Consider the following 19679-nt stretch of genomic DNA (forward strand, 5'->3'; position numbering starts at 1 on the left):
ACAATGACTGTATGATTTTGAGATCCATCTTTTCACAATGAGGACAACTGAAACACTCATATGCAACTATTACAGAAGTTTCAAACACTCCCCGATGCTCCAGATAGGCAAAATTATGCATTAAGAGCCAGGGGTGTAAACTTTTGAACAGAATGAAGATGTGTACATTTTTCTTATTTTGCCTAAATATCATATTGTTTTCATTTAGTACCACCCTTCAAATGCTACAGAAGATATGTACATGGTTCCTAGAAGACAAAATAAGTTAAATTTAACCTGATCTTCAATTTCAAAAAGTTTTCACCCCCAACTCTTAATGCATTGTGTTTTCTTCTGGAGCATCAGTGAGTGTTTGAACCTTTATAATAGTTGCATATGAGTCCCTCAGTTGCCCTCAGTGTGAAAAGATGGATCTCAAAATCATACAGTCATTGTTGGAAAGGGTTCAAATACACAGAAATGCTGAAAAACCAAAGAATTTGTGGGACCTGAAGGATTTTCCAGAAGAACAGCGAGTAGTTTAACTGTTCAGGAAAAGCAAGGGACTGTGGATAATTCAGGTAACAACACAGTATTAAAATCAAGTGTATGTAAACTTTTGAACGAGGTCATTTTTTTAAAATTCAACTATTATTTTCTCTTGTGGACTATGTAAACGTCTCTTATGTGAAATATCTTATTCAGGTCAGTACTAAATAAAAAATAACATGCATTTTGTACAGTCAGTGTATGTTAACTTTTGACCTTAACTGTAAATGTTGTCTTGGAAACTAGCTTTTCAGTTAACATTTGTTTATTTTTTTCAAGCTTTTTTATCGCTTTAATTTTAATAAAATTATAAAATTTTAATTATAATAACCCTGAAACACACACACACACACACACACACACACACACACTCATCTTCCAGTTTACACCGCATGAGAACTAACTGCATGTGTCACACATATTCGCCTACAAAAATCACACACGCACACCCTATAAATATAATATGTTATAGGTCATAATTGAGTCATCTGTATATGAGAGAAAGTTTAAAGTGGTTATTCCATTAAGTAGAACAGTTCCTAACTGTCTAGACAGCATCAAAGTCTGACGGTCCTTGACATGACAGCCTACAGCTTTCTCTGTCTGACATCCGTCGGACAATTTCCATCTTACACTTGGCCCTTTGCCGTACATATCAACCACAGGCCCCAGCAATATGGGGTGATGAAGTGATAGAGTAGTGGACTGACGAAAGCAAGGAGAGATTTGGGGAATGGAGACTTGAGCAGGTCATTAGTAGAGCACACCGCAGAGAAATGTAGAGCCACAATAAATCTAAAGGTCTCATATTCAACAGACAGATGCGCTCAGCCAGTAGCAGAAAAGACACTTTATGCATTTGGGTTTACAAAATAAATGTATTTTAAACAGGGCTGTCAAAGTTAATGTGTTAACACATGTTAATTAAATTGGTTTTAAATTACATTAACAAATTTATTAGATTTGACATCTTAACTGTTTCAATCTGTTTTGTGTGATTAAAAAGATAGTTCAACCAAAAATTAAAATTATGTCATTAATTACTCACCCTCATGTCGTTCCAAACCCGTAAGACCTTCGTTCATCTTCAGTACACAAATGTATCCCTTTAAAAGAAAGAAATTGAATGTATTAAAACTTAGATGAAAATATATAACATATAATAACTATAAAATTGATCAGGATTAATTTTATAATCTATTTTCTTCCTTAGTCATCCAAGAAGAATCAATGAAAAAGGTTAAACTACTGCTTTCACAGATGTTCGTGAAAGATTTTCACTGAACATGCAAAATCAGTTTAAAGCAACTGTGGGACACATTTCTGTTTCTGTCTTTGGTTAGATCAGGAGCTGTTTTCTGGCATGTACATTGACTTTATGGGGACAGACGCAGCCATCTTCAGGAGCCTGACCACAAGGAACGCAGTGAGGACGGACCAACATAACTCCAAATGGCTGAGCGGTACAAACCATACGTCTTATTTTATCTGTCTACATTATTATGAGTGTTCTGTCAGAAAATTGTGCATTTTTTCCCCTTATAGCTACAAATAATTATTTATGTGGAGCATTAAATTACATGTTCACGTTCCATGCCATTTCGGTAAAATAATACACAAACCACAAAGTAAAAACCATCTTTGCCCACGTCAAAGGAAATAGCTCAGACAGGATAGACTCAATATCTGTTTACAATGATTCCAGCAGAAAAAGGAAAACATATTGTACATGCATGGTTTTCTCAAGAGGTCACATTATCTTTTGTGCGATACAATCCAAATATACACAATGAAACGCATATTTGGTCAGGATCTGTGAGATACATTTTCTTAACGCAGTTCGCCAGCAGCGATATTATGTTTCATATAAACTTAGGCATTAGCACCATGCAGAGATGTTTGATTCTTTAGGCAAGAAATGATACAGTACAAACTTCTTATTTCTACTTTGTGGTTGATGTGGAGCAAATTGAGTGTTTAAGCTGCAGTTATTCTTCTCTTTGACTAGAGCCAGTGTTCATTGATGCCCACTTGATTCCTGATGGCTCGGATCCAAACGACGCCAAGCTTTACTTTTTCCTACGTGAGAGACTGACAGACAGTAGTGGAAACACTAAGAACATCCATGCTATGGTGGCTCGAGTGTGCCCTGTAAGTCAATTTACAACAGTTTGCAAGTTTTTATTTTAATGATAATGTAGTATCATTAAATGAACTGTATAATATATAAATGTATTAATAATTGATTTTAAGTTATTGTAAATTCTATTCAGAATGACGCTGGTGGTCAACGCAGTCTGGTGAACAAGTGGACCACGTTTCTGAAGGCTCGACTGGTATGTTCGGTTCTAGAGGAGGATGGTACAGAGACCCACTTTGATGAGCTTGGTGAGAAAACACATACTCATGTTGTGTTTCCATGTTCCATGATGATATTCCATAGTGCAATGGTTTTATACTGTACAAACTTTATTTTCCAACCTCTTTACCTTAACCCTACCCCTCAAACAAAACTTTCTGTATTTTTAGATTTCATTCTATAGGGGAACCAAAAAATGTCCTTACAACGTTAAATTTTACTGGTATTTCTATCCTTGTTTGGACATTTGGTCCCTATAACATAGAAAAAAAAACAGGTACATACACACACACACTAGGCCTGGCTATCGAGTTTGGTACTTTTAAGGCACCGACCAAATTGCCTCAATACCATTGAGTAGCAAAAAATTTCTTGTCATTCGGTACCAAATTTCGATACCTAATAGGTTAATCTTGTCTATGCCAGTAAGCCAATAAGAATGCAGCATGCTTGATGTGCCTAAATCAAGTGGTTGTGATTGGCTCTGGTGAGGCATCAAGGGAAAACACTAGTTTACGCTGGCTAGTGTATCGGTATCAAAGTCAAGGCATCGGTATCAGTTTTCTTAAAATTTATATTGAAAAAAAAAGTAGTGTATCAGTTTTCATAAAATTGGTACCGGAAAAAGTATTATTCAGGAACCGTTATCAAAGTCAATATCGGTATCAGCTTTCATAAAATTGGAATTGAAAAATGTATTGTTCATAAACTGGTATCGAAGTCAAGATTTCATTATAGGTTTTAATAAAATTGGTATTTAAAAAAAGTGTTAATCAGGAACCGTTATCGAAGTCAAGATATTGTTATCGTTTTTCATAAAATTTTTATTTACATTTTATAAATCAATTTTATGAAAAACGATACCGATACTTTGACTTCGATAACGGTTCCTGAATGATACTTTTTTCAATACCAATTTTATGAAAACGTATACTGATATTGACTTTTATAACAGTTCCTGAATGATATTTTCGAAGTCAAGGTATCGTTATTCAAAAAATTGGTATTGAAAAAAGTATTGCTCAGGAATTGGTATTGAAGTTAAGGTATATGTATGGGTTTTCATAAAATTGTTATTGAAAAAAAAATTGTTTAGGAACTGGTCTCGAAGTTACGGTTTCATTAGAGGTTTTCATAAAATTGTTATAAAAAAATGCCATTCAGGAACAGGTATCGAAATGAAGGTATCAGTTTTCATAAAACTGGTACCGGAAAAAGTATTATTCAGGAACCGTTATCAAAGTCAATATCGGTATTGGCTTTCATAAAATTGGTATCGAAAAATGTATTGTTTAGAAACTGGTATCGAAGTCAAGATTTTATTATAGGTTTTAACATAATTGATATGGAAAAAAGTGTTGTTCAGGAACTGTTATCGAAGTCAAGATATCGGTATCGTTTTTCATAAAAATGGTCCCAGAAAAAGTGGTTCCTGAACAATGTTTTTTCTGGGACCAATTTTATGAAAAGCGATACCGATACCTTGACTTGATAACGGTTGCTTAATGATACTTTTTTTCAATACCAATTTTATGAAAACCGATACTGATACTGACTTTGATAACAGTTCCTGAATGATATTTTTGAAGTCAAGGTATCGGTATTCAAAAAATTGGTTTAGAAAAAAGTATTGTTCAGGAATTGGTATCGAAGTTAAGGTATATGTATAGGTTTTCATAAAATTGGTATTGAAAAAAAAGTGTTGTTCGGGAACCGTTATCGAAGTCAAGATATCGGTATCGTTTTTTTATAAAAAGGGTAACAGAAAAAGTGGTTCCTGAGCGATACATTTTCTGGGACCAATTTTATGAAAAGCATTACTGATATCTTGACTTCGATAACGGTTCCCGAATGATAGTTTTTTCCAATACCAATTTTATGAAAACCGATACTGATACTGACTTTGATAACAGTTCCTGAATGATATTTTCGAAGTCAAGGTATCGGTATTCAAAAGATTGGTTTAGAAAAAAGTATTGTTCAGGAACTGGTATCGAAGTTGAGATATATGTAAAGGTTTTCATAAAATTGGTATTGAAAAAAAGTGTTGTTCAGGAACCGTTATCGAAGTCAAGATATCGGTATAGTTTTTCATAAAATTGTTACTGAAAAAAAGTATTGTTTGGGAACTGGTATCGAAGTCAAGGTTTCATAAAATTGTTATAAAAAAAAAAAAAAAACGTCATTCAGGAACCGGTATCAAAATGAAGGTATCGGTTTTCATAAAATTGGTAGTGAAAAAAGTATCATTCAGGAACCATTATCGAAGCCAAGGTATTGGTATTCATAAAATTTAATTAGAAAAAAGTATTGTTTAGCAACTGTTATCAAAGTAAAGGTATCAGTTTTTATAAAACTGATATAAAAAAGTATCATTCAGGAACCATTATCAAAGTCAAAGTACCTGTATTCATAAAATTGATATAGAAAAAAATGATTGTTTAGCAACCGTTACCGAAGTCAAAATGTCGTTTTATTTTAATTTTTTTTATGAAAATTGATATAAAAAAGGTTTAATTCAGGAACTGTTATCAAAGTCAAGGTAACTGTATCGGTATCGTTTTTAATAAAATTAGTATATAAAAAAAGACTTGTTCAGGAACCATTGTTGAAGTCAAGTTATCGGTATCGGTTTTCAGGTTATAAAAAAAAATGTATCGGTCAGTAACCCTTAGCAAAGTCAAGGTATTGGTATCGGTTTTCATAAAAATGGTATTAAAAAAAGGTATTGTTCAGAAACCGGTATCGAAGTTAAGAAGATATCTATATAGGTTTTCATAATATCGGTATCGAAAAAAGAACTGTTTAGGAACTAGTATCAAAGTCATTTGACACCAAATTGTTATAAAAAAAAGTGTAGTTTAGGAACCGGTATCGAAGTCAAGGTATCGATTTTCATCAAATTATAAAAATGATAAAATGATAAGCCAAGTATATTTGACTATCATATATAAAACATACCGTTGGTAAAGTCAAGGTATCGGTATCGATTTTGACAATTTTTGAACGATACCCAGCCCTAAACACACACACACACACACACACACACACACACACACACGTTTGTTTTTGTGAATTGTGGGGACATTCCATAGACGTAATGGTTTTTATACTGTACAAACGATATTTGCTATCACCCTACACCTTCCCTACACCTAAACCTAGCCCTCACAGGAGACTGTGCATATCTTTACATTCTCAAAAAAACGTAGTTCCCTTTCGGGAACTCCACACTGCGTCATCAACGCTCTGGGGAATGCCATTGGCGAACCCGCCTCTGAATCAGTCTGTAGCCAATAGAACGACAGGAGTGACGTCACCGGCGCGGTGACGTCAGCGACCAGGAAGTATATAAGCACGTGCGTTTCAAACCGGCTTCAGCTTTTGTCATTCAGCGAAGCGCTCTATGTTGGTCTGTCTGTCTGGTTATTCATTGCTGTTTTTTGTGCCAGTTTGCACAGCTTTTGTTTGAGCAATGTCTGCCAAAAGGGGAAAGAAATTAGATATTTCTAAGGCGGTTCAGCAGCCACACAGAATGTGTGTTCCTCCTTGCCAGCGATTCATCGTTGGTGGGGACACACACAGGATGTGTGTGTTCTGCTTGGGAGCGGAGCATGCTCAGTCAGCCCTTGAGGGGGTTGGCTGTCCGCAGTGTGAACGTCTTCCACTGCGGGTGCTTCGTTCCCGGAGGGCTCTCTTCGAGGAGGGAGCCTTCACCAGCGTTCCTCGCGGGTCTGGCCCCGCTTCCGCCGAGGCGGAGCGGCAGCTGCACTCGTGGGGTTCGCAGCTCGATCTGTTGGAGGGTATGGAGACGGGTGATCCCCTATCTCCTTCCTCACCCAGCAGATCGGTTGATCTCCTCCTGGATGCGGAAGCCCGCACTGCGGTTTCTTCCCCCCGGGAGGAGGTCTCAACACTTCTCTTATCTTCCTCCGAGGAGGTTGATGTAGAGAGTGTTGATCTTCCTCAACCGCCTACGAAATCCCCACAATTTGAGGAGCTCCTGGAGGTGGTAACTCGTGCGGTAGCCAGACTCAACATCAGCTGGCCCGCCGAGCAAACCCATGAGCCGCCAGAAAGCAAGTTAGATGAACGCTTTCTGCGGACACGCAAGCCACCTCCAGGGCGGAGCCTTCCGTTTTTCCCTGATCTCCACAGTGAGCTGTCGAGATCATGGGAGAAACCATTCTCGGCCCGTGTTTTCACCCCCTCCTCCGGTTACTACGGTAACGTGGGAGGGGTCGAGGAGCACGGGTACAAGATGATGCCAGCAGTTGAACAGACGCTCGCGAGCTATCTGTCTCCTGCAGCGGCATCATCTTTGAAGGCTCCGACCTTGCCCACCAAGCCTCTTAAACTAACATCTAGCTTGTTGGGCAAGGGGTACGCGGCAGCGGGTCAGGCTGGGTCATGTCTGCACACTATGTCTGTGTTGCAGGCATACCAGGCCGACCTGCTCAAGGATTTAGACGACGGCAGGGAGGTGAATGTGTCAGAATTGCGGCGTACAGCAGATCTCGCTCTCCGCGCCACTAAGGAGACCGCCCGTGCTATTGGGCGGTCTATGGCAGCCCTTGTGGTCGCGGAGAGGCACCTCTGGTTGTCCCTGTCCGACATGAAGGAAAAGGACAGGGCCCTCCTGCTGGACGCCCCAATTCAGTCTCCTGGCCTGTTTGGCGACTCAGTCGATGCGGTCGTCAGCAGGTACCAGGAGGCTCGCAGACAAACTGCAGCCTTTCAGCAGTACCTCCCTCGCCGTGTCTTTTCCTCTGGGGCTGCTGGACGGGAGCAGCCCCAGCCGCGTACCAGCTCCTCACGCCGCGAGGCGCAGAAAGCGAGCGTTGCTACCCGCACCCCTCCCAGACCAAGGGGACGGGGTAAGCAGCGCTCCAAGTCGGGGGCCTCCAAGACTAGGCCCGACCTGAGGGTCGTGCTTCAGTCGAAGAGGTCCTCGGCTAAGCGGCCCTGACTGTTGTGGCTCAGGGCCGTTGAGGGCAGCCCCTCTCGGGGGGAAATGGGGTCCACCACATCATATGGTGCCCATTTCTCCTCGGGGCCCTCAGGAGACCAGTCAGCTAACCCTGCCAGTGTTTCAGGGCGCGACAGTCTCGCACAGACCTCTGCTGGTGGTCCCGCCCGGCAACGTAGCGGACCCAGTAAGTTTGTCACCCCCACGGGGGTCCTCAGAGCAGTTAATTCAGGTGTCGCCTGCCAGTCAGCTGTTACAGGCCACCGAATTAATTCCTCAAAATTTACCAGAAACCAGCCTCGAGAGGCTGGTTCCCTTAGTACACTTTCTGGCAGCGTGGAAACTACTGCCGAATGTGTCTCCATGGGTCCTGCGTACTGTAGAAAGAGGGTATCAAATTCAGTTCGGCGCCCCGGCGCCGCCCTTCAACGGGGTATTTCCTACTACGGTAGGCCCCGAGCAGGTTCTGGTAATGGAACAAGAAGTAGATTCTCTTCTGAGGAAGGAGGCCATCGAGGTGGTCCCTCCTCAGTTCAGAGAATCCGGGTTCTACAGCCGGTACTTCATTGTTCCCAAGAAGGATGGAGGGCTGCGGCCCATCTTAGATCTCAGACAGCTGAACCGCTCAGTCAGAAAACTGAAGTTCAGTATGTTAACTGTCAAACAGGTCGTGTCTCAAATCAGGTCCGAGGACTGGTTTGTCACGATAGATCTCAAAGATGCGTACTTTCACGTCTCCATCCTTCCTCAGCACAGGAAGTTTCTCAGGTTCGCTTTCAGGGGCAAAGCTTACCAATACAGAGTTCTTCCTTTCGGCCTAGCACTCTCACCCCGAACGTTCACAAAGTGTATGGATGCTGCTCTGGCTCCTCTGCGACTCCAGGGCATCCGTATACTCAACTACATAGACGACTGGCTGATCCTAGCCAGCTCAGAACAGTTAGCAGTCCAGCATCGAGATGCTGTTCTCGCTCACATGGAAGCTTTGGGGTTGAGACTCAACACCAAGAAAAGTGTGCTGTCTCTTTTACAGAGAACCACTTATCTAGGTGTCGTATGGGATTCGACCACGATGCAGGCACGTATGTCTCCTGCTCGGATCGAGTCGATCCTTACTGCAGTAAATGCGGTCAAGCTAGGCCTGTCACCCACTGTCAAACAGTTTCAAGTACTGTTAGGTCTTATGGCAGCAGCAGCCAACGTAATACCTTTTGGCCTGCTGCACATGAGGCCGCTACAGTGGTGGCTCAAGACCAAGGGTTTTTCCCCGAGGGGAAATCCTTTCCGCAAGATCAAGGTCACGCGGCGATGCCTTCGTGCCTTGAACATGTGGAAGAAACCTTGGTTTCTGTCTCAGGGCCCGGTTCTGGGAGCACCGTGTCGCCGCGTCACGCTAGCGACGGATGCATCCCTCTCCGGGTGGGGAGCGGTCATGAGTGGCCGCTCGGCCTCCGGCCTGTGGACTAGTCAGCACCTCTCATGGCACATAAATTGCCTGGAGATGCTGGCGGTTTTCAAGGCTTTGAGGCACTTCCTCCCAGACCTGAGAAACCGCCATGTGTTGGTCCGCACCGACAACACAGCGGTGGTTTATTATATCAACCACCAAGGAGGTGTGCGGTCACGCCCCTTATGCAAGCTGGCGTCCCATATCCTTCTGTGGTCCCAGGAGAAACTCCTCTCTCTGAGTGCAGTTCACATTCCTGGACATCTCAACGTGGGGGCAGACGTCCTGTCGAGGCAGGGGCAAGTAAAGCCCGGGGAATGGATGCTTCACCCGCAGGTGGTGGAGCAGATATGGAGAGTGTTTGGCCAGGCTCAGGTGGACCTCTTTGCGACTCAAGAGACTTCGCAGTGTCCCCTCTGGTACTCTCTAGTGCCTCCAGCTCCACTTGGGCTGGACGCCATGGTACAGACGTGGCCGAGGCTCCGTCTGTACGCCTTTCCCCCGTTCGCTCTGCTCCCGGGAGTTCTAGAAAGAGTACGCCGGTACGGAGTCAGTCTACTATTAGTAGCCCCATACTGGCCGACCCGAGTATGGTTCTCGGACATCATAGCCCTCCTAGACGGCTCTCCTTGGGAGATTCCGTTCAGGAGGGACCTTCTTTCTCAGGCTGGGGGCGCAATTTGCCACCCCCACCCAGAGAAATGGAAACTATGGGTGTGGCCCCTGAGGGGGCACATCTCATAAGTGAGGGTCTCTCAACTGAGGTTGCGGAGACCATCCTTCACTCTAGAGCTCCCTCTACAAGGAAACTTTATGATCTGAAGTGGAAACTCTTTACTTCATGGTGTAGAGAGCGACACGCTGACCCAGTCCACTGCCCAGTTGGTACAGTGCTGGAGTTCCTGCAGTCTCGCTTCTCCACCGGGATAGCCCACTCCACCCTGAAGGTTTACGTGGCGGCTTTATCGGCCTTCCACGCCCCTCTCGGTGGCCTGTCTTTGGGTAAGAACCCCCTGGTCATACGGTTCCTTCGCGGTGCACTCAGGTTGAGGCCTCGGGTGAACCCCAGAATCCCCACGTGGGATCTCGCTGTGGTGCTTGAAGCCCTCTGTAGGCCTCCATTCGAGCCCTTAGAGGAGATTTCAGACCGCTTCCTTACCATTAAGACGGCGCTGCTGTTGGCTCTTACTTCTCTGAGGAGAGTAGGAGACCTTCAGGCCCTTTCAGTGGCCCCTTCATACATTGACTTTGCGCCCGGTTTGGCCAAAGCATTCCTCTACCCTAGACCCGGGTACGTACCGAAGGTACCGACAGCAGTACCACAGCCAGTCACCCTGCAGGCCTTTTACCCTCCTCCATTCGTGGAGAGCGACCATCGGAAGTATAATTGTATGTGTCCAGTGCGAGCATTGGACACATACGTCCACAGAGCTGCCCTGTGGCGGAAATCAGAGCAACTATTGGTCTGCTACGGTCCCCCTAAGAGGGGGCTCCCTGCAACTAAACCCACTATCAGTAGATGGATCGTAGATGCCATAACTACAGCTTATGAGTCCTCTGGCCTCCCATCACCGATGGGCGTCAAGGCTCACTCTACCCGAGGCATGGCGGCCTCGAAAGCTCTGATGGCAGGTGTCCCTATCCAGGACATCTGCAGTGCGGCGGGTTGGTCTACACCTTTGACCTTCGTTAGGTTCTACGAGCTAGACCTACGAGCCACTCCAGGCTCCTCTGTCCTGAGCTGACAGGAGTTATACCTCGTGAGCCTGAGGGCCGAGGTAGAAGTTCCCTCTTCGCTGGGTACCCCCCAGGCAGAGATGTAATTTCGCTCGCGTCCTGGCAGTTTCCCAGGCGGAGCCCATGCCAGTGCCCTGGCCACAAGTTTCCAGGCACTACTTGTGTCCCTCTTGTCCGGGTGCGCCCCGACAAAGGACTATTGTCTCCTCGTGTGCCCGAGGGCCAAGGACGACTCCTTCCTCTCGGTCTGGTTGGTCACCAGACAGAGGCCTCCACCTCGTGTGCCCGAGGGCCGAGGTGTTCTTGCATTCCCTCTTCGCTGGGCACGTCCCAGGCAGAGATGTAATTCTACTCGCGTCCTGGCAGTTTTCCAGGCGGAGCCATTCCTGTGCTCTGGCCAGAAGTTTCCAGGCACCACTTGGGTCCCTCTTGATCCGGGTAAGCCCCGACAAAGGACCATCCTTTCTCCTCGTGTGCTCGAGGGCCGAGGAGAACCCCCTATCTGGCTGGTGACCAGACTGGGGTGTATGACCAAAATCTCGTGAGCCCGAGGGCCGAGGTTTATCCCTCTTCGCTGGGTACGTCCCAGGCAGAGATGTAATACCGCTTGCGTCCTGGCAGTTTCCCAGGCGAAGCAACCTGGTGTTCCGGTACCCCCAGACACCTCTTGTCCCTCTACGTCTGGCTGGTCCCCAGACAGAGGTGGACTCCTTTCCTCGTGTGCCCGAGGGCCGAGGCGGATCAGATCCCTCTTCGCTGGGAGTTTCCCAGGCAGAGATGTAATACTGCTTGCGTCCTGGCAGTTTTCCAGGCGGAGCCAATCCAGTCCCTCCTGTGCTGGCTGTTCCCCAGACAGAGTTTTGGACTATTTCCTCGTGTGCCTGAGGGCCGAGGTTCTCATCTCTCTTCCTCTTCGCTGGGTGCGTCCCAGGCAGAGATGTCATCACACTCACGTCCTGGCAGTTTCCAGGCGGAGTTCTTCTGGTCCCTCTTTGCTGGTTTCCCCAGACTGAGCGACCACTTTCCTCGTGAGCCCGAGGGCCGAGGTATATACCATCTCCCTCTTGCTCTGGCATTTATCCCGGACAGAGGTGTAATACTTCTCCTGTCCTGGCAGTTTCCCAGGCGGAGAACCATCAGTGCCCCTCAGGTAAGTATCTTCTGGCACTGCCCTCTCGTTCTGGGCTGGTCCCCCAGACAGAGGGATATTGTCTCTCTTGTCCTGGTAACCCCAGGCAGAGAGCTCTTCCTGGCCTGATCCACCAGAAGCAACGCTTTCCTTTTTCCTTTCCCAGACAAACACCACTGGGCAGGAACTTGGAATTATGGATAGTTGGTATATCGTTCCCCAGAGCGTTGATGACGCAGTGTGGAGTTCCCGAAAGGGAACGTCCCAGGTTACGTATGTAACCCTGGTTCCCTGAGGGAACGAGACACTGCGTCTCTGACCATAATTCCAGCATTCCTGCCGCGCTTCGCTTCATTCCTGGAAGCTGAAGCCGGTTTGAAACGCACGTGCTTATATACTTCCTGGTCGCTGACGTCACCGCGCCGGTAACGTCACTCCCGTCGTTCTATTGGCTACAGACTGATTCAGAGGCGGGTTCGCCAATGGCATTCCCCAGAGCGTTGATGACGCAGTGTCTCGTTCCCTCAGGGAACCAGGGTTACATACGTAACCTGGGACGTTTTTTTAAGTATAAACATAGTTTATACTTAAAGGAATGCTTTGGTCTTAATAAAGTTAAGATGTATGGACAACATCTGGGATGTGCTGTTGATTACCACAGACGATAAGTTATAATTTATGTAACAAACAAACAGAAAGTTTACTTAAAAAAATAAATGTCATAGAACTATAAATGCATAAAAATCTTATATTAATACGATCATAAAAAGAAAGAATTTAAATATTTTGACAATGTTTAGTGATATTGTATGCAGCTGTGATATTGTAAAGTCCCCTAGCTGTCGATATAAAGGCTGCCTTAATATTTTAATTGTTTAAATAAAAACAAATTTCTTTCAAACAAATGTTCATTTCTACGAACTGTATTTTTTATGTATTTATATTCAGTAACAAGATTTGATTGCCATACCTTTAGGGACTAGAAAACAAATCCTAAGGGGGTCTTTAACCCCATTATACCCAAATTAGATACGGTTTTGTTAGCTCTTAACCTGTATTTAACCCAAAGCCACAGAAATTTCACATTCTAGTTAAACAGCTTTCTATAATTAATGATCATTAACCATAAACCAGCCATTTTGATGTTTGTCAGTATCCAACAATGGCCCTCGTCCATTTGTAAAGCTTTTCACCTCATTAAAATCCTTTTACGATCATAAAACACTCAGCACAAGCCGTTTACACTGGAGGGTTAAAGCCTGTGATGGATTTACACGCTTTCACCTGTTTTATTCTTGTTAGGCCTAACTGGAACCGTGTAACAATCTTCTGCGACAGATGTTCAGCTATTGAGTGAGTGTTTGTCTCTTTCTTTGCAGAGAATGTGTTTTTACTGGAGACGGACCACCCAAAGGGCCTTCTCATCTTTGGAGTTTTCACATCAACAAGGTAAAGCCAATAGCAATATTGAGCTTACCGTTAATGTGCGTGTATATATGCATGTGCATGTTTGTGTGTGTGTGTGTGTGTGTGTGTGTGTGTGTATTTGCCAAATATCGGTCAGACGGGTTTGGAGCTGAGGGGATGACAGTGTTTCTGGGAAAATGTGATCACACCTGAGGGCGGTAAATGAAGGGAAAGGTCACTTCTTTACAAACAAACATCTAATCTTAGTTCATCCAAAAGGGATTACAGTCATGAATTTAACATTTTTATTTTAAGGAAATCTCGCTGAATTATTCAAACTGCTCAGTCACACAGAAAGAGAGTGTAATATGCAGTGTGGTGTCACTGAGTCAGTTTAAATGTCTTTGTTGAGGTTCTGTGTAAATGCGTAAGTGTAAACTCTCAGAAACAAGCACACAGTACAGAAGTTCTTAGTTATGTTTCATGTACACAAACAGAAATAGAGAAATACGAGAAACTGCTGACAAAGTTTGAATACAGAGCTATACATTTTGTATATTATTTATTACTAAAATTATTATTATTGTTGTTGTTATTTTTAATATTTGGACTAACTATTATATATTTAGTAAATATTACTCAATTCTTTTACATTACATATCACTTTTAGAATGTATTAATTTATTTTACTAATACTAAATTTATTTACTATTTACTATTACTATTAATTTAATATACTATTATATTATTATAATTATCATCATCAACTTTTTTTTTTGTTTTGCTTAGTTTATACATTAAATATGTAGATTTGATTTCTGGTCTATATTCTGTCAGGCTTATATTTCAAGGTCATTTATTCTTAAAGACAACAAGTGATGCCTTTTAATAATATTTTACTGAAATTATATCGAATAATACTATTTTAATAATATAATATAAAATATTATTGTTTTTCAGTTGAGTTATACATAAAATTTGCAGACTTGAATTAATATATAATATTTAATTTAATCTTATTTTATTTTATTATTAGTTTTAAACATATAGTATACTCTTATACAGTACATAACATTAATATGTTTATTTTATTATTAATATTATTTGTATTGCAATGTTCAAGACAGTGTTGTTTTTGACAACCATCTTAGATTTAGTCTTAGTCTTAGTCTTTTGGACTAAAATGCTTATTAGTTTTAGTCAAATTTTAGTCACTTCTAAATGTGATAGTTTTAGTCAAATTTTAGTCGACGAAAAGTCATAAAGGTTTTAGTCTAGTTTTAGTCAAAAAAAGGGGGAAAAGTAGTCTTTTAACAAATTAATGTAGGTCAGTTAGTATTTTGCTGTTGGGTAGTGTCACTTATAAGTTGTGAAAATAGCAGATCTATAGTTCAACACAATGTGAGCTTCCGGATCGACTATTTTCACCAATAATTACAATAATGAAGGAATGGTTTTAGACATAAAAGACATATATTTGAAATACACCCATAGGTCCTCTCACTGTTTGCGACCACCCTGTGTGCAAACTGCCGCCATCATGGTTAATCGTCTGTCTGTCTGAGTGACAACAATGTGACTTGTTGCGCGTAACCAAACAAGGATAGAATGCTAAAACGGCTTGCCATACTAGTATGGCAAAGAGTATTTAATGCTAACACGGCTTGCCATAGCGGCAGATACTTTTTCGGTTTTAATTGGCATGCACAATAAGCAGAAATGTCATGCATTTTAAACGTCTGACGGACCACCCACTAACATTTGTCTATTCTCGTCTCGTCAACGAAAACTCACACACGTCTCGTCATGTTTTAGTCATCAACGAGCCATTTTTATCTCGTCATCGTCTCGTTATCGTCATGAAAAAAAGTGGCGTCAACGAAATGATTTTGTCATCGTCATTGTTGACGAAAACAACACTGGTTAAAGAACCCTATTTAAAACCTTAAATTAATAATGCTTTGGATTTTATGGTCATAAATATTTTATACGAAGTGAAAATATTTAATTTTAGTTTTAATATTTTACTATAAAACCATGTAGAATAACAATTGTATTCATGTAAAACAAATAATAATAATAATAATAATAATAATAATAATAATAATAATAATAATAATTATTATTATTATTATTACTATTATTATTAATATGTGTTTTATAATGTTTAAAAACGCCACTTAAAATCTTAAATTAATAATACTTTGTTGTTTTATATTTTTATGATAATTTTCTTTATAAGAAGTGAGAATGTTTTATTTTAATTTTAACATTTTACTATAAAACCACATAGAATTATGTGTATTATAATGTTAAAGAACCCCACTTAAAACCACTTAAAATTAATAATTGTATGGTAATATTTTTTTTATTTTAATATTTAACTATAAATAGAGTAAAATATAGTATGACATTTTTTTCATGTAATACTTAATAATAATTATTTACATTACTATTTTTATATATTATTATATAATTATTATTTATTATGTGTATTATAATATTAAAGAACCACACTTAAAACTTTAAATTAATAATGCTTTGGAATTTCATATTTTATGTTTTTTTTTTTTAAATAAATTTTATGGAATTTTTTATTTAATTTTTTATATTTTATTATAAAACCATGTAGAATAACACAATTGTATTAACATTAAACATAATAATAATAATAATAATAATAATAATAATAATAATAATAATAATAATAATATAAATTATAATATATAATTAAATATAATAATAAATGTTAAATAACTCCACCTAAAACCTTAAATTAATAATTACTTTCATATGTCATGTTATTTTTTTAATAAGAAGTAAACATTAATTATAATTTAATTAATTTTACTATAAAATGTAGACATTGTTTTATCCATATAATCCTACATAATAGAAATAATATTATATTAAATAAAAGGAACAAATTAAATATTATAATGATATGTACTATATAAGAGTATATTTATATTATTGTAAATTTGTATGTATATAGAATATGCTATATTCTAAAATATACTATTTATATTTACTTTATAATATTTTTTTTCTAATTTATATATGTAAAATATATATTTTAATTTCTAATTATATAAAATTAAATTCTAAAATGTAAAAAATGTATATTTTATATTTGTAATATTATTATATTTAATACATAAAAATGTTCTTTAAAATAAATTATATACCTTAGGGTTGAAGCATTAGACCCAAAAAAGGATGGCAGATTGTGTTTATATGAATAAAGGTCAAAAGTGCCCATGAAAATCAATTCCACATCCCTTTAAAAAAAAATAAAGTAATGCCAATTTTTGAAGTTCTGGAGGAGAAATGTTTAGGTACAGAGGATTGTAGCCCAGTTTGAGAGGTTGAGATGTGTTTTTCCTGAAGAGAAAGATCTGAGAAGCCAGTGGTCATCATTTATTATCTCATTGTTTAGGCTTTCATTGTTTCTCATATGGGATATTTGCTATGATTCATTTCATTATGTTTATTATGGTGGGTTTCTATGAGTGTATGTTGGGGCGTGTGTGTATGCGAGTTGTGGCTTAATGAGGTGAGATTTCGGTCAAGGTTTCCGAGCTGTGGTTCGCTCTCCAACCACGTTAAATCTGTGTGGTTTTCCTAATGAGGCCAATCCAAACAGCGACAGCTTCTATGTCCCTGCCCTGCTCTGTTATTTATCATTATATTTTGCCTCTTTGTCTTTGTTTTGCGATCAAACAAAGAAACTCTTTGCCTTGCTGTCTTGATCGAAATCTACCATGTCCAGCCAAACCACATTTAATCCCAGAGTACAAGCAAAGTGGTGTCCCTTTTCCTTTATGCGGCATTTTCTCTCCAGTGTAACTGTGTTACATCAGCCCTTCTATCCAAATGCTTTGGAAGGATGTGCAAGACTGTCTTTTCACTGTCTGACCTGCTTCATATTAAATAGATCTGTGTGTTTTATGTTTTTCTATGCAGTTCTGTGTTCAGAGGTTCTGCTGTCTGCGTGTACAATATGGCTGACATCCTGACGGTCTTTAATGGACCGTTTGCGCACAGGGAAGGGCCTAACTTCCAGTGGGTGGCTTTCCAGGGCCGGATCCCATACCCACGACCGGGAACTGTGAGTCACACACATTAATGTCCTGCCGTGGTACAGTCACTCTGTTTATAACACCATTAAACGGAGTAAATATTTGTGAGTTTAGTTGAAAAGGCAAATAATTATAGATGAGAAATCATCTTCATTATAATCTTATTTTCAGTTGAGTTTATACACTGCATTTGCAGATTTGATTTCTGGTCTGTCCTCTGTCAGGCTTATATTTCAAAACCATTTATTTTTTAGTAATATTTTACTAAAATTCTATAAAATACTACTATTATATTATAAATTATAATATATATGTTATATTATATTTTTCTATTTGTAGACTTGATTTCTGGTCAGTCCTCTAGCTAATAATTCCAGGTCATTTATTTTGAAAAGAAGTGATTATTTTTGAAACAATACTTTACTATAAAATAATAAATATAAAGCCCATACTATTCATTAATAATTTAATAGTGTTTTTGTTTGTTTGTTTTTTAGTTTATGCTATAAGGGCTTATATTTTATGATATTTATTTTTTAATAAGTGAATTTAATTTTAATATGTTACTATAAAACCATGTAGAATGACATTATTTTATTAATGTAATAATAATAATAATAATAATAATAATAATTATTATTATTATTATTATTATTATTATTATTGTGTGTATTATACTGTTAAAGAACCCCACTTAAACCATAAATGAATTAATAATGCTTTGGAGTTTCATATTTTTTGGTAATTTTTTAAATAAAAGGATTTTTTAAAAATATATTTTACTAGAAACCCATGTAGAATGACATTTTACTTATTTTATTCATGTAATATGTAATAATAAATTAATATAAATAAATAATGCACTGGAGTTTCATATTTTATGGTATTTTTTTACTAGAAACCCATGAATGACATTGTCTATTTTACTTAATTTTATTTAATTCGATTCATGTAATATGTAATAATAGTAACAATAATAAAAATAAATTATTATTATTACAAATATGTGCATTATAATGTTAAAGAACCCCCTTAACCATAAATTAATAATGCATTGAAGTTCCATAATTTATGGTATTTTTTTTTTAATAAAAAGAAAGATTTTTTAATTTTAATTTTAATATTTTACTAGAAACTCATGTAGAATGACATTTTATTTATTTTATTGTATTCATTTAATATGTAATAATAGTAATACTAATAAAAATAAATGATTATTATTATAAATATATGTGTATTATAATGTTAAAGAATCCCCCTTAAAACCATAAATTAATAATGCATTGAAGTTCCATTTTTTATGGTATTTTTGTAATAAAAAGAGAGGATGTTTTTTATTTCAAATATAATATTTGAAATGCCATGTAAATTGGCATTTTATTTTATTTTTTATTCATGTAATAAGTAATAATAGTAATAATAATAAAAATATATTATTATTATTGTTATTGTTATTATGTGTATTATAATGTTAAAGATTCACGCTTAAAACCATAAATTAATAATGCACTGGAGTTTCATATTTTATGGTATTTTTTTTTTTATAAAAGATAGGATTTATTTTAAATTTTATTATTTTACTAGAAACCCATGTAGAATGACATTTTATCTATTTTACTTAATTTTATTTAATTTGATTCATGTAATATGTAATAATAGTAACAATAATAAAAATAAATTATTATTATTATTATTATTATTATTAATTATTATATGTGTATTATAATGTTAAAGAATCCCACTTAAAACCATAAATGAATAATGCATTGGAGTTTCAAATGTTATGGTAATTTAATTATTTTTATAAGAAGGGAGGATTTCTAATTTAATTTACATTTTATTATTATTATTATTATTATTATTATTATTATTATTAAAAGAAACCCACTTAAAACCTTAAATTAATAATGCTTTTTGCTATTTTATGAACATTTTTTTAATTAATGTGAGAATTTTTTATTCTAATTTTAATATTTTACTATAAAACCCATGTAAAATGACATTATTTTATTAATGTAATA

General features: G+C 38.6%; 1 protein-coding gene across 1 annotated transcript in view; it reads left to right on the plus strand.

Annotated features, from left to right (window-relative positions):
* The window catches only part of LOC141314571 (semaphorin-3C-like), a 40416-nt gene that overhangs the window by 12306 nt on the left and 8431 nt on the right, over nucleotides 1-19679 (plus strand). The window contains exons 5-9 of the mRNA XM_073832660.1: nucleotides 1872-1991; nucleotides 2537-2679; nucleotides 2802-2916; nucleotides 13549-13618; nucleotides 17543-17687. Coding sequence (XP_073688761.1) covers nucleotides 1872-1991; nucleotides 2537-2679; nucleotides 2802-2916; nucleotides 13549-13618; nucleotides 17543-17687 — 593 coding nt within the window. The remainder of the gene's footprint in view (nucleotides 1-1871; nucleotides 1992-2536; nucleotides 2680-2801; nucleotides 2917-13548; nucleotides 13619-17542; nucleotides 17688-19679) is intronic.

This window comes from Garra rufa, unplaced genomic scaffold (assembly GCF_049309525.1).
Source record: "Garra rufa unplaced genomic scaffold, GarRuf1.0 hap1_unplaced_010, whole genome shotgun sequence".
NCBI lineage: Eukaryota > Metazoa > Chordata > Actinopteri > Cypriniformes > Cyprinidae > Garra > Garra rufa.